Below are 16,129 nucleotides of genomic sequence, written 5' to 3' on the forward strand. Positions count from 1 at the left end.
TATACAGGCAGGAACTGATACTGATGGACACCTGCATGCCCACACCCTCACAGGAGCACACTTGCACAAATGCACACACACAAAAATTCTGAGCATGTCAAGTAGAAAAGGTTTTGCTGGTATTGATGAAAACCCCTGGAGTCTACAGTTGATCTAAGTTTAGAGGGTAGGATATTCTGATCTTGAGTTTATGTTAAAGCAATCTATTGTCATGTTCTGAAATAAGAGGACTTTGGATTGTATCATCATTTTTTACCTTAAAATTCTAGAAACACAGTCAAAAAACATTATTTTTTATTTTCTGGGATAAGGCAGGAAGCACTCCACAGATTCAAATTTATCAGAACAATTCCAGCAACAGTAAAGAGGCAGCTCATAAAGCTGCCAGCATCTTAGGTATCCTGCCTAGCTACATCCGGCATGTCCATTGGCTGGAACAGCTTTATTCATTAACCAATAAGAGAAACATATATTCACTGCATACAGAAGGACATTCCCCCATCATGCATGTATGTCTGCACCACCAAAGACCCTACAGAGTACTCAATGTGTTAGTACCAAAGTCCAAGACAAAATTCTGGATATGGCTCCTTTTCCCAAGGCAGTGACCTGGTAGCAAGTTGATAACATTGCATTAGGAAGGCAGCAGTATTTCCTTACTAGAAGGACAATATGGATATTGATTTGCCTTCTCTGTATGAAATGCATCTATCCAAAATATCATCTATAGACTCACTAATTCCACAACCATTGTATTCTATACATTGTTGCTTTTGATCAAGGAATTCACACAAAATGATGTGCACTCTGGCTCCAGAACATGGAATTCCTGGGTCTGGCGGAGCCGAGAACATTAATCTAATAGTTTTATTTTTATGATACAAGTACAGTAAGTATCATGCACCACATAGCAAGTTGGTTAATGATGGAACCAGTGGTGGCTCTGAAAGATTGCAATGAAACTTTATAATTCCTATTGTCTAGTATTAGTAACCTTTCATTTCTATGTTTAGACACACAAATATCATTGTATTACAAGTGCCTACAATGTTCAGTGCAGTAACATGCTATTTAGGTTTGTAGACTAGGAGCAATAGACAGCATATGTCCTAGTTATGTAATAGGATCTACCATCCAGGCTTTTGTCAATGTGATACTCAACAATGAAGTCATCTAGTGAAGCGTTTCTCTGAACACATGTAAGGCTAGGAATGACAATAAATGTTGAGTGCAAGTATAATCACTGTGCTGACTCCAATGATCCTAGAGGCAGCCACTGCTACTTCCATATCCTTTCAAAGATATTTGTAGAGATATGAAAAGTATTTCCACATATATTTACAAATATGTTTGTGTGTTTTCATTTTTAATCCAATTTTATTACTTTTTAAATGAATCATAGCCAAATTTATTTAAATTATCCAAACTTTATAGCAAACGTCAATTGCTTCTAAAAATTTATGTTGCCCTTTATATATAATGGTTACGGTGTCTTGCATTACTCATTTTTTTTTTCTTATTAATACAGTATTTATTTGTCTTCTCTCTGTCAAACCCTGAGCCAAACACTTTCCCCAGACTTCCTGGGGAGGTACAGGAAAAGGAACATACAGGGCAGACCAGACACGAAAGAACTATGGGAGGTGGAAGTGGAGACAGCTGCTTCACATGGCGAAGAGAATGAGAAAGGCCACCATCAGGCAGAAGAGCCCCATGGCTTCTGAGAGGGCAAAGCCCAGAATCGCGTAGGAGAAGAGCTGCTGCTTCAGAGAAGGGTTCCTGGCATAACCAATGATGAGGCTCCCAAAAACAGTTCCAATGCCAGCCCCAGAGCCAGCCTCCCCAACTGTAGCAGCCCCAGCCCCAATGAACTTGGCGGCTGTGTCAATGTCCCTGGAAATGACGCTGGTTTGGAAGCTGCGGCTAGGGATGAGTGAGGTCAGAGGACGAGGGGCTGCCAAGCTGCTGAAGCCCTCATCTGTCCAAGTCTGTGGTCGGTTCAACTCCACTGCAGACAGGGGACGACTCAGCAGCTGAGAGGTGCTCCTGATCAAGGAGCGGGTGGAGATGAACTTGGAGCAGGCATACATTTTCAGGGGTGAGGGGCCAAGGCAGGAGAGCTGCTCCCAGGGTAGAGAAGACAGAGAGGGCGCATTACTCATTTTTCTTCTTCTCTTTATAATTCTTTAGTAGAAGCCAGAAACTTGGGTTGTGCAGTTGGGATTTTATTACTTTTTTAAAGCTGTTCACCAGCAAAGACATTCCTCTGAGTGGCTAGAATACCACTACGTGGACTTGCCTCTCTGTCTTCAATGACTTCCTTCTTCCTGGACGTTGTTTTTGCCAATGTTTCATTTTCAGCAAGGGCCACAAATATGCTTATGCATCCTTCTTTGGGATACAACATGGAGATGACACAAGAGTCCAAGAAACAACGTGGAAAGATATCGCAAGTCTGCTCTCAGCCTCAGAGATCACTTACCCGTTTCTATTCTAAATGACACCTTAGTTGTGCTCCTTGCAAAGGGCTGGTACAGTGTACCAAAACTCTATTTTATAATCTGTTGTGTGAAAATAGCACCTTATCTCGCTACAGGTTAACTTGCAGGCGACGCTTAAAGGACTTTCCATTTTAGAAGTTACTCGGTCCTTTTTGCTTCAACATAACGTGACGTTCTCCACAGCTACTTCCGTGCTTTGCAGGAGAGTAAGTTGGCCTGCCAGCATCAAAGATGGCAACCAAATGCGCATCCTGTTGTGTGCGCATGCTCGGATCGCCCCGGCCCGCCCCCTCTGCATGGCTGTTCCTGGCACCGCTCTAGCCATCGCTCTCTGTGGGCACCGCCACCAGCCAATTGCGGGGCGTACCGCCCTAAACCCTCCCCCTTGCCTCCCGTGGATCAGCTGAGGGACCCGAGATGTCTGTTGACAGCGGTGGTGGCTGTGTGGCCGGTTCCGGGATCCGCGCAGGGCGGGGGGTAAGCTGGCTGGCGGGCGGGGTCCCGGCTGGGGAGAGGGGAGAGGGCGGCCGGGCGGCGGTGCTGAGTTTGTGAGTTGGGCCCTGAGCCAGCGTTTCCGGGTCTCTGTAGATGTGAGTCCCATGGAGCTACCCGGGAAAGACGAGCAGCAGCCACCTCAGGAGCCCTGGGGGAGGCTCCTTCGTCTAGGCGCGGAGGAGGACGAACCGCAAATCCTTCTGTGGAAACCCGAGTGGACCATCGGAAGGAGGAGAGGTGCGGAGGACAGAATGGAGTGAGGACGAGGATAGGGGCTGAAGGGGTGGACCGTGATTAAAGCTCGGGACCCAGTGGGTGTACCCAACCGAGGACAGAGACTGAGGGCCTAGAGCAGCATCGAAGACCTAGGCATCAAAGTGGGCTTCGATGGGGGAACCGTCAGGGGACCTGAAGTGGGAAAAGTACAGGATTGTCGATACAGAGACTACCAGGATGGGGAGGAGGGTGCAGTTTGCTTTCCAGTTTTTCATAGAAAATGGACTTTTCAGTAAGACCTGCTATTTAGTTACTTATTTGCCTGTGCAGTTGATCCTCTGGTGGTTTGATGTGGATATCGTTCAATTTTCATTACAGCTTTATAAAGTAGAATTGTAAATATGTCCTTCGGAATATGATCTTGTGCCTATTACAGTACCTGTCTCTTTCCCAATGGAATGAAATTAGAAATCAATAACAAAAGGAAAACTGAAAGGATATGTAGAAATTAGACACCACTGTTAAGCAATTGATGGGACTTTAGGGAAAAAATGCTAGGCAGGCAGTGGTGGTGCATGCCCTTAGGAGACAGAGGCAGGTGAGTTCCAAGACAGCCAAGGCTACACCCTGTCTCAAAAAACAAAAAGAAAAATTCTACAAATGAAAACAAAGAATGTATTGGAAGAGTGGAATGCTGCTAAACCAGTGCTCAGCGGTGATGATGCACAGATTAAGATACACAGGACGAGGATAAAATTTGGGTTATGTATTTTATTTTGGGGAAAGTCACTTACTTGCATGAGAAACCAATGACCAGCAAGTTCCTGCTCCAAGGATCCACACCCAGGCTGCTATCCATGAACCGACTGGAACCAAGAGAGAGAGCTGGGGTCTGGGACGCCAGACCTTGTCTCCCACAGGTCATGTCCACCTGTACCCACTCATGGTCGTGGTCAGTGCAACAGGTGTGGCTGGGGTGGATATCTCACTATACAGAGGGCAATTTGTAACAGCAGGGTTTCTTTTCTCTCTCTTCCCTCTCCTCTCTCTCTCTCCCCCCTCTCCCCTCCCCCAACCCAAATAGGGTTTCCCAGTGTGGCTTTGGAGCCTGTCCTGGAACTAGCTCTTGTAGATTAGGCGGATCTCCAACTCACAGAGATCTGTTTGCCTCTGCCTCCCAAGCGCTGGGATTAAAGATTTGTGCCATCACCACCTGGTAACAGCAGGGTTTCTATTTGAGAAGATCTCCAAGTCCAGAACTAGAATATTTTATTTAATGAACCCATGAATCTGAGAACTTAAAGTCATATACAAAGCCCAACATGTCTTGCTTTGGGTCAACAACATTCCTTTCTGTAACTTTGTTATCTGCCTTACTTTTTTTTCTAGGAGGATTGATGAAACCTTACATGAACTACTTGTAAGAAACCTCAATTGGGGCCTGGGGAGAGCTCAGGTTATGTGCTTGAGGACCTGAGTTCAGATCCCCAGCACCTTTGTAAAAAGCTAAGTGTGGACGGGTGTTGGTGGCACACGCCTTTATTCCCAGCACTCAGGAGGCAGAGGCAGATAGATCTCTGTGAGTTTGAGTCCAGCCTGGTATACAGAGCCAATTCCGGGACAGGCTCCAAAGCAATACAGAGAAACCCTGTCTCAGGGAAAACAAAAACTAAAAAACAGCAACATCAAAGCTAAGTATGGTGGTACATGACTATAATCCTAGTTCTGGGGAGGCAGAGAAAGAAGGATCCCTAAAATTTTGTGGCCAGCTAGTTTTTCAGAATTCTTAAGCTCTAGGTCCAGTGAGAGACTCTGTCTCAAAAAATAAGACGTACAGTAAAAGAGGAAAATGTCTGACCTCTGCCTCTGCAAACATACGATCATATGTGTACACACATGCATTAGATATGTATTATAACATACATATCAAGATGCTTCGTTGCATATTAAAACAAACAATAATCTGCTTGTCATAGAAATACTTGCAGTGAATGTATTAATACTAGTTCATTAATACTACCAGGTGGAAAGCTAGATCTAACACCCGAAGGTTGTCCTCTGATATCCACACTAAAAATTTTATGGTATTTTGAATGGAATTGAATGGAATTGGCCTTGAATGCTAGAAGAGAAGTAATATCTTAGTAACACAGGATCTTCTAACTCCTGCAGTCTTCATCTCCTCAAGGCAATGTCACTGGCATCCTAGCCTTACCATGACTTCCTACAGTTTCCACTAGTTGTCAAGTGCTTTCTCCTTTAAGGTCTTGGAAAGAACATTAGGGCTAGGAGCATTTCTGTGAACCAAGCATCCATGGGGCCTTATCTGGGCCAAACCATGTCTGTGTCTTCTACATTTTTATGTCCTCATCTTCCTCTTTGATGATGGCTAAGTTATGCCTGCACTTTGGCTGGGTCAATTGAGCTACGGGCAAGGAATGAAAAGGTACCCGTGTAGAACCTCAGTGATTGTCAGACCAGAGTGAGCAGGAGTCTAATACCAGAAGCAGGGGTTTGGGACCTTCTATGACCATTGCCACTACTTCAAGACCATGGAGGATCTTTAGGACAAGATTCTTGATGACTTCTTTGGTAACTCCAGATTTGTCCAGAGAGGGATAGCACCCATCCAACTTCAGGTGATTTCTAAATCAAATTTTAAATGCATAAGACCAGATCCTGTATCTGAGCCTGAAGATCAACTTCAGCTAACTGATCATGAACAATCTGGAGATGTAGGTTGCAGGCCTAGAGGAAAAGCTGGTGTACCTGCAGAATCTCACATTTGGTTGCTCAGGCTGGTGTGGACATGTACTCCACTCTGGGAACTGACTTACCCATGATCTTAAGAGACAAGTTGTGGCAGAGAATAACTGGAAGGATGAACAACTCCTGTACAATCAAACTGAGGTAGTTACCACATGAAGTAACTCCACATGACCAAGTCTTAGGTTACTGACCTACAACATATTCTCCAGAATCTTGAACTACAGCTTCAATTATAGCTTGACATGAAAACTTTCCTGGAAGGCATGCTAACATAGACAGACGTCCACTTTAGAGCCTAGTTGGTACAAGTATAGATAATGATCAGCTGCATTTAAGCCTGTGTGGGTAACATGTATGCTGATATCCAGGAGTGCCAGCAGCTCGAGGATATCATGATGGCTGGAGCAGGATTTTGCCCTATGTGCAACCTGGTTAAGGGCCAGTATGTTATACAAACACTCATCCTCCAGATCCTCTGAGTCGTTAGGTAGGGTTTCTCTGTAACTTTGGAACCTGTCCTGGAACTTGCTTTGTAGACCAGGATGGCCTCAAACTCAGAGAGATACACTTGCCTCTGCCTCCTGAGTGCTGAGGTTAAAGGTGTGCACCACCACTTCCCGGCTAGACTTATTTTCTTACAGAGAGTTTCACCTGGTACGAGATGAAGCAAGGGACACTGGCCCTGGATCTTCCCCTATCTTGCCAGTAAAACTTGGTGAGGCCAAGGAGGTATTGAGTCTTCTGCTGATCTACCAGTCCATAGGTCAGTGATGGAGTCAAAGTACAGGCCAAATCAGGGTAAGGTTGTGATTTCATGTGGGACATTGTCTCCCCTTACCCTTCATGGCCCCCTACCTTATTTTAAAAAAGGCTTTATCTCAGGCTGGACTCACTATTGGGATTCTTGCCTAGGTTGTTATTTTATTTTATTTTATTTTATTTTTGGTTTTTCAATATAGAGTCTCTCTGTAGCCCTGGCTGTCCTAGAACTCAGAAATCCACCTGCCTCTGCCTCCTGACTGCTGAGATTAAGGGTGTGTACCACCACCACCCAGCAAGAACTAGTTTAAAATATTGAAAAGTTAATTAAACCCCTTTGGGCTTAATTTTGTTTTGTTTTTACAATTCAGATACTGTTTATCTTCTGAGCCATTTGTATGATAAACTCATAAAGATGTTGCTATGTTGGTATATCTTCTAGGTGACTGGGTTCAGGAAGGTATGGGGCATACACATTGTCCCTTTATTTTAGGTTAACACTTCAGTATTTAAATGTTATTTGTGTATTTGGTCACAGACTGGAAAAGCAAGGCAGTAGTACTCATAGAGCCCACAGTAATGTCCAGTGTCTTCTTGATATCTGTTTCAGGTTGTGACCTCTCTTTCCCCAGCAATAAATTGGTCTCTGGAGATCACTGTAAACTTATAGTGGATAAAAAATCTGGTCAGGTGACACTGGAAGATACCAGGTGAGCATTTTATTTTCTGATTCCTTTTCTAACTTAGGAAACTGATAACTGAGGCTTCCTTTTTCTAAAATTTACTTATTTGTAATTTTATGTGCATTGGTGTTTTGCCTGCATGTAAGTCTCTATGAGGGTGTTAGATCTTGGAGTTACAGACAGTTGTGAGCTGACATGTGAGTGCTGGGAATTGAACCCAGGTCCTCTAGAAAAGCATCTGTGCTCTTAACTGTTGATCAATCTATCTAGCCCAAGGCTTCCTTTTTCTAAAGTGCCGTTCAGGTTTAAGTCAAAAGGATGTACATTCTCCAGTTTCCCTCATGGGATCCTGGGTGTGGTTTAGCTTCTATGTCTTGTTTTCTTATTAAGTATGGCTCATATCACTCAGAAATAAGATTTAAAATATATTGATAAGTTCTTCTTTTATTGAAAATAAATAGTGTTTTTCATACAATGTATTCTGTTTATGATTTCCTCTCTCTCTCCTCCTCCCAGTTTCTCACCACTTCCCCGCATCTGGATCTACCCCATTCTGTCTCTTATTAGAAAACACAAATACACCTGGGTGGTGGTGGCGCATACATTTAATCCCAGCACTCAGGAGGCAGAGGCAGGTGGATCTCTCTGAGTTTGAGGATTGCCTGGTCTACCGATAGAGGTCTAGGACAGGCCCCAAAGCTATACAGAGAAACCCTATTTCCAAAAACCAAACTAAAAAAAAAAAACCTCACTCGTATAAATAATAATAATAAATATAATATAGTAAGATAAAACAAAAACAAACAAATTGGAATAATACAAACAGAAGGAAAAGAGCCCAAGAAAAGGCACAAGAAACAGATACAGATTCAGAAACACACTCATTTGCACACTCAGGAATCCCATAAAAAACACAAAACCAGAAGCTATAATAAATATGTAAAGAAATATAGGGTAAAAAGAAAGAAAGAAATTAAATTTAAAAAGAGAGAGAAATAATCATAAAAGCCCTGACACAATATTGTGAAACAAAGACCCTTCAAAGATGCTGTTAATTTTTTGTTAACCATTTCTGCTGGGTCTGGTCCCTTCTGGAGGCTCTTGGGACAATCTCCTGTCAGAGGTGCTGCCTTTTGGGTCAGAGGTGGGCTGGAGAAGCAGGTAGTCCAGGCAGAGGCACCAGGACATGTGGGAAGGATGGAGGTAAGGAGTAGGAATTACAGCAGTGCATTTGGGCTTCATTCTGACAGCTGGAGTTCATTTGTTAAGAAAGAGTATGAAATGAACAATTGGAGGGTACCTGGTTGCAGAGGGCCATTTGTGATTGTATCAAGATTGTGGTCTGTATACTGTTTTACCAGTTTTACTGGGACATGGGCATGCCTGTATTCATGTCCTGCCTTTTAGTGACACAGCTGAGTAGTTAAGAGTAAGACTTTATGACACAGAATTTGAACTAGTGCCATGTGCTTTATGGAAAAATGTTTGCCATTTCTTGACCTGAAAGAATTAAGTAAGGTTCAAGTCTGAAATACAAATTCCTTCTAGTACTGGACCTCAGGAATGAAGCTGCAGAGCTAAGGATTTTGTGTTAAGCATACTCCAGTCTTTGGCCTTCATGTACTCAATTCTGGATTTTCCAACAGGTCTCCATGAAAAAGTTCTTCCCAAGAAAATCCTTCCTGTCTGCATACTCTAGGCCTGGGACATGTTCTTTGGCCTCCCCATCTAGCAATGTGATTGATTATAATTGGGCCACTGCATCTTCTGAGCACAGGAGCCATGCCATCTTCCAGTTGAAAGACAAAAGTTTATTTTGCTTTTGCTTTAATGCATCTTCTGGGAGGGATTAGTATTCTCTAAGGATGAACTGACTGGAGTCATGGTTGTTGGAGAGAACTGACAGAGCTATTGATAGCTCAGGAAAGAAGGAAATGACAGCATTGGTCTACCTCAGAATCTACATAGGAGCTACCCTGAGATACACATGAAAGTACCTGTATTGGAATAGTAGAACAGTAAAAATATGCTGCTCTTACAGATAATCCAGGTTCAAGTCTCAACACCTACATGGCCACTCAAAACCATCTGTAATTACAGTTCTAGGAGTTCTATTGCCCTCTTCTGGCCTTCCTTCACAGGCACTGTGTGGGTGAATGCACATGCTCACTTGTGTGTCCAACCCCCCCCCCCCCCCCATACACACACACACAGTTTCTCATTAGCCAGTAATAGGCAGTCTTCTTGTCTTAGTATTATCAGGCAATACTTGTGAACTAGCATGTATGAAATGGTTAATTTTTTCCTTCCTTCCCTCCCTCCTTCCTTCCTTCCTTCCTTCCTTTTGACAGGATTTCTCTGTGTAACAGTTCTGGCTGTCCTGGAACTCAATTTGTATATCAAGCTGGCATTGAACTCACAGAGATCTGCCTACCCTCTGTCCTCACAAGTGCTGGGATTATAGGTGTGGTGTGTGCCACACTGCCTGACGATTAAATAGTTTCTTGTCCCTTCTGAGTATTTTCAAAATCTTAATGCTGAGCAGATTTCTTTTTTTTTTTTATTTTTTTTTTTTTTTTTTTTTTTTTTGGAGACAGGATTTCTCTTTGTAGCTTTGGTGCCTTTTCTGGAACTTGCTCTGTTCACCAGGCTGGCCCTCTGCCTCCCAAGTGCTGGAATTGAGGGTGTCTTAATGGTAGTAGAAAAATGTTTACCATGTTTAGTTATTTTGAGTAGGGCAACTTATACTTTTGTTTTCTTTACAGCACCAATGGAACAGTAATCAACAAGCTGCGAGTTGTTAAGAAGCAGACTTACCCTTTACAGAGTGGGGATGTCATCTATTTGGTATACAGGAAGAATGAGCCAGAACACAGTAAGAGAGAAAAATTTACTCGTGTAGATACTTTTCCCAGGTGTTGCACCAAGAAGCCATCCAACTTAGACTAGAAAATACCCTCAGAAAGAACATGTGTTAAAATAGTCATTTCCATAGAAAGTGATAATTATGGAGATTTTTGGTGTAAGCACTTGGATGGATTGCTGACTTTTCAGGAACAGCTTTTCTTCAAGAATGAATGGCAGCCAAGGAGGAGTAAATGGGCTGGGCTGGGCTGGGCTGGGCTGGGCTGGGCTGGGCTGGGCTGGGCTGGGCTGGGCTGGGCGAAACAGTAGAATTGGAGTGTGTGAATAAAATCTAGATAGGAGCCGTGGAAGCCATTGGCAGTTCTGCTCTTGGAGACTTTACAAAAAGAAACAATAGGTTAGACTAGATCCAGCACTGTATAGGGTAAGGAGAGTTGTAACTGAAGAGCAAGGAGGAAAAAAGAGGGCACTAATAATCCAGCCTCTTGCCATATAGAAGGAACTCGAATCTTTCCTTCCAGTGGCTTGCAGTTATTAGTGAAGTGTGTCTTTTTCACCCTTGTCTGCCTTCTGCAACCATTTTTCCCTTTGGTTGCTTGCTTATACTTAAGTTGGTAAAATTGTGATTTGCTTTTATTGGAGTCACTTAAGCTGTTATTACCAGATGGTACGTGAATTTAATCAAAAGACAGGTTGTGATGTGGTCAAAGATGAGCAGGGGTCATGTTTCACTGGGGCCACAGCTCCCTGATTGGATTCATTTCCTTTTAGATGTGGCGTACCTCTATGAATCTTTAAATGAAAAACAAAGCTTGCCTCAAGAATCCCTCGGTAAGTGAGCTTATGGCAAAGGCATGGATGTTGAGTGCTAGGAATGGCCGCCCCTAAAGTGTCTTTCTGAGTTCTGAATGCACTCTTTATTTTTGTGCCTGTAGAAGCCAATAAAGAAAATATGTTCCATGTGACCAAAGATTCCTCAGGTCCAGGGCAGGGTGATGACCTCCAGGTTCCACCGTTGTCACCCGTGGCTCAAACATGCTTAGAGGAACCACAGCCATCAACATCGACATCAGACCTCTTCCCCATGGCCTCTACCTCTACTATGGAGCCAGAGCTGACCTCTGCAGGGCAAAAGCATTCCTCTAGCTCTGGTGAGATGGGGCTCACAATGACAGTCGCAGTTTTTTGTTCCTTGAGATACAGTAAATCCATTCATCAGTAAGTGTTCTGTAGTCATGTATACTGACTTATTTCATTCTCAGGAGAAAGTCTAAACATTAAGGACCATGGTAACATAGTATTTTTGTAATTTTATCTAAATTTAATTCATATACTATAAATATCAGTAAGTTAAAGTGTACCCATCAGTGTTTTAGATACATTTACAAGGTTATATGGGCATTACTGTTTGTTGTTTTTTGTGAGGGTTTTTTTTGTGTGTGTGTGTTTTTTGGTTTGTTTGTTTGGTTTTTGGTTTTGGTTTTTCGAGACAAGAGTTTCTCTGTGTATCCCTAGCTGTCGTGGAACTAGCTCTGTAGAACAGGCTGGCCTTAAACTCATAGAGATCCATCTACTGGGATTAAAGGCATATACCACCACTGCCCATGGTCATAACTGTTAATTAGAACATTCTATCACATAAAAGGAAACTCTTGAATCTCTGTGCATTTATTTGAATATTTTGAACATTTTGTGTTCATAGTCATGCAGCATGTGGTCTTATGACTGGCTTCTTCATTTATCCTTTTTTTCTTTTTTTGGTTTGATCCCCACACAACACACATACATAAACACTCAAAGAAAACCTACTTTACCACCACACTTAAATTCTATTCCATCTATCCATGTGCATAGCATGTAGTTTGATAAGGCTCTACTACCCTTCTGATTAGGAAATATCAGATTTCCTAGAGTGAGTAATGTATAATATCTTTTGTAATTTTTAAAAATGAAAATTTTCCTTCTGTATGCTGAAGTATTTTTATACTAACAAAATAATTATAGTTAAAACTTAGTGCCTACCTTTAATCCCAGCACTGGGGAGGCAGATCTCTGAGTTTGAGGCCAGCCTGGTCTACAAAAGAGCTAGTTCCAGGACAGCTTCCAAAGCCACAGAGAAACCCTGTCTCGAAAAACCAACCAAACAAACAAACAAATAAAAACCAAAAGAAACTTAGTGCGTACCAGATGTGAGAAGGTATAATAAGTACTTTTATATGTTCAGTTTCCCTATCTGGAGCCTTCCATAGAAGTACCATTATATAATCTTTGTCCTTTAATAAAAAGCATGGCTGATCATAAAAGGCTGTGAATATCAAAGGATGAGTAGGTTCCAGGGCCAGGAAAGTATAGTTTTTTCTTTAGTATATGAGTTAATTTATTCCTTAAATAATCCTTCTACCCCTCTTTTTTTTTCTTTAGATGATGTAAACCAGTTTCTCCCTTTTTCTAATAGTAGTGCTTATCATTTGAATATTATAATAAAGTAGATATGTATTATACTATAATATTGTGAATAAACTAGAGAGTGATGAAGTTTCCTGACTTTTCAGTCAAGTTCACTCAAGTTGCTCATGATGTTTAAGCTTCTGTTTAGGTCAGAGCGCTATCTGTTAGTTTCTGTTATTTTTTTTTTTTTAATCATACTCCCCACTCCTGTTAGAAGTGTTTCTACTTCATACCTCTTTTGGGTGCATTTAGTATATAATATGCATTTTGTGGTTGCAAGAGTGTTCACTTGTACATCTTAGACATAGTATATAGGGACGACCCTACTGTGTTCTTTCCCTGCATCCTGCATGTCTTTCCATATGAATGTGCCACTTGTCTCTAGCTTCATTAGCATAGAGATGGGCTCTAGTGCTTTTAAGGTATGACTCATATGGCTAAGTATTTGTATAAGACATGATACATGTGAGATCTCTAATTATATAACACACTTTATTAAGTCAGTGACTCTTCAGAAGTAGATAAATCAGAACCTGTCTTATTTGTATCTTTTCACAGGACTTGGGAATGCAGGCATCTCCCCAAAAGAATGTAGTTCACTTGTTGCAAATGGTGAACTCTCTAGCCTTTCTTCAGTTCTCCAAGACAAAGAGGCATCCTGTTTCCTTTTGGAAACCGAAGACCATGATGAATTAGAGCCTGCCAAAAAAAGGAGGAAAAGAGGTTAGACTTTCACTGCTCTGTGCATCTTTTGGCCTCTTGTGCTGGCTGTTGCCTGCAGTGGGTTCCGCTTTTGCAGTTGTATGTGGATCTGCTTTCGGTTTATATTGTAACAACTTGCATTTTCTGTATGAAAGTCTGGATTCAAATAGAACTGTTCACTACTAGGTCATGCGATTGTTCTGAAAACTGCATTTTTAATTACAAATGGGTGTCAAAGTCCTCTATCTTTGATAGGATAGTAATTCTTTTAAAAAATGTTATCTTAACTAGGATATGGTGATTTATACCTGTAATCTCAGAACTTGGTAGGTAGAGGCAGGAGGACTGGAGTTCAAGGCTACCTGGCTGTGGAAACAGTGTGATAGAAGAACTCTAGAAATAATATCCTGGGGAAGAAACTGGATTATCTGAACATTTATGGTAAAATAAATTAATTGGCTCTGGAGGCCATGGTAATTATCACAATATTTTACACTTAAAAAAGTAAGTATAGGTCTGGTGACATGGCTCAACAGTTAAAAACTTTTGTTGTGAACCTGGTAATCTGAGTTCAATCTCTGTAACCTGTGTATGCGGAAATAGAGAATTGACTCCCCAGAGTTGTCTTCTGACCTCCACATTTGTACTCTCTCTCTCTTTCTCTCTAATAATAGTAATTTCTTTAAAAGAAAAAGTATTAAGCCAGGCATCGTGGTACATGCCTTTCATCCCAGCACTTGGGAGGCAGAGGTAGGTGGATCTCTGAACTTGAGATGGTGAGTCCAGGACAGCTAAAGCTACATAAGATGAGATTCTATCTTGGAAAAAAAAAAGAATTGATATGAGATTTTTTTTTTTTTTTTTTTTTTTTTTTTTTTTTGTGGGGTGTGACAGTCCTGGCTGTCCTGGAACTCATTTTGTAGATCAGGCTGGCCTCTAAGTCACCGAGCTCTGCCTGTGTCTATCTCCCAGTGTGCCATCATAACCAGCTTATAAATCCAACTTGTAAAAAAAAATAAATAAATAAAAATTGAGCTAGGTATGATGTTGCATGCCTATAATCCCAGTTCTGGGGAAGTGGAAACAGGTGAATCAAATCTTTAAGGTAGTCCTCAGCTACATAGTGAGTTTGACACTAATCGGGGCAGCATGAGGACATCTCAAAAAACAATAATAGTAGTATTTTGTGTGCATATATATAAATATACCAGGAAAAAAAGAACAATTTAAAGCTGCCAGTGCCACCTTAGAGTTTTATTTCCAAGACTTTTCTTTGTACATGGGATTGTATTTTATTTGTTTAAAAAAATATTATACAACTGGTCCTCCCTCTTTCTCTCTTCCTACCATTTGTTACCTTTATGTCACAGGTACACATGCATACATCCTGGGTGTCTTTTTTTTTCCTTTTAGGTCAACAACTGTTCTAAGTCACAATTTAGACACAAAGGGACACATGACTTATTTGGGACCTTCTTAAAAATAATCTTTATATAGCCAGGCATCATGGCACATACCTTGAATCCTAACTCTGTATTCTAGGGAAATCTGGTATATATATAGTGAGTTCCTGGATAGCCAGGGCTACATACAGAGACTCTGTCTCAAAAAACAGCAGCAAAAACAACAAAGTCTTTATAAGTGGCTTTGCTTCCTCTGCTGTTGATGGACAATAGAAACTTGAGGATCTTCTGTGTCTTCAGATTAAGTGGTTGTGACTGCTCTTTTGTCTTATAGATGGGGAGCTTGCCTTGAACCTGCAGTTATTGGTTGCAGACCAGCATGGAAATGCCCAAACCTCACATGAGGATGTCAGAGTTGACTCTGTGAAGCCAGACAAGATGGAGGAGACACTAACCTGCATCATCTGTCAAGACCTTCTGCATGACTGTGTGAGGTGTGCTGCTTTATATCCTAGGGTTGCCTAAGTAGCGCTGGCTCCTTTGAGAAATAACTATAAATAAAACAGACTTTGATTCTCTTTTGCCCTGGTATTTGCTCCAGTTTCTATTTCCCTTTCCCTTGTACTTGTGGTATCAACAAGGAGAATTTTTTTTTTTTTTTTTTTTTTTTTTTTGAGACACAGTTTCTCTGTGTAGCTTTGTAGACCAGCAGACTGGCCTCAGACTCACAGAGATCCACCTGCCTCTGTCTCCTGAGTGCTGGGATTAAATGTGGCGCCAACACCACCCAACTCATAAGGAGAAATTCTTGTACCCGGAAACCACAGGGTCATAGAGTCCATGAGATATGGTCAGTCTTGATTTGACCATGAGTAACCGGAAAACCTAGTGTTTGTCTTGTGGGAGGATCATGTGAAGTATACTGATGTTTAAACACTTTCTGACTGAAGACATAATACTTAGAATGAAGTTCCCAGGATTATTTTTGGAAGAAACTTCTCTTAGCTTTTGTTTGGGAACTTGGGAGGTATATCCTACCCAACCAAGTCCCCATACACTTCTGTTGCTTGTGTTCCTAGAGTTATGATCTGCTCTTTGTACCCCCCTGAAAACAGGCATAGAGCTCTGATTTTTTTTTTTTTTAATATTCTAACACTGAGCTTAAATATTTGTAGGTTAGATGATAGAATTCTCCACAACTGGCTTATGGTTGAGGATCCAGCTTGTATTCCTGTTTGGGTAGGCCTGCTGAAGATTTTGTCTGAGTGTTATAATGACAAATACTTTG

General features: G+C 41.6%; 2 protein-coding genes across 3 annotated transcripts in view; one reads left to right on the plus strand and one right to left on the minus strand.

Moving 5' to 3' along the window:
* Positions 1-1,493: 1,493 nt before the first annotated feature.
* LOC127215909 (ATP synthase F(0) complex subunit C2, mitochondrial-like) lies at positions 1,494-2,145 on the minus strand. Its single transcript, XM_051176378.1, has one exon. The coding sequence runs from the start codon at positions 2,088-2,090 to the stop codon at positions 1,665-1,667; it is 426 nt and encodes a 141-aa protein (XP_051032335.1). The 5' UTR covers positions 2,091-2,145; the 3' UTR covers positions 1,494-1,664.
* Positions 2,146-2,795: 650 nt separating this feature from the next.
* Positions 2,796-16,129, plus strand: part of Chfr (checkpoint with forkhead and ring finger domains) — a 31,365-nt gene continuing 18,031 nt past the window's right edge. Inside the window, exons 1-8 of one of the 2 annotated variants that reach the window (XM_051176379.1) lie at positions 2,800-2,978; positions 3,090-3,233; positions 7,351-7,450; positions 10,189-10,298; positions 11,060-11,119; positions 11,224-11,439; positions 13,295-13,459; positions 15,176-15,335. In XM_051176379.1, the coding sequence (XP_051032336.1) occupies positions 3,101-3,233; positions 7,351-7,450; positions 10,189-10,298; positions 11,060-11,119; positions 11,224-11,439; positions 13,295-13,459; positions 15,176-15,335 (944 nt within the window). In that variant the 5' untranslated portion in view covers positions 2,800-2,978; positions 3,090-3,100. Of the gene's footprint in view, positions 2,979-3,089; positions 3,234-7,350; positions 7,451-10,188; positions 10,299-11,059; positions 11,120-11,223; positions 11,440-13,294; positions 13,460-15,175; positions 15,336-16,129 lie in introns of both variants that reach the window. The other variant, XM_051176380.1, reaches the window with a different exon arrangement.

The sequence above is a fragment of the Phodopus roborovskii genome, unplaced genomic scaffold, assembly GCF_943737965.1.
Source record: "Phodopus roborovskii unplaced genomic scaffold, PHOROB, whole genome shotgun sequence".
NCBI lineage: Eukaryota > Metazoa > Chordata > Mammalia > Rodentia > Cricetidae > Phodopus > Phodopus roborovskii.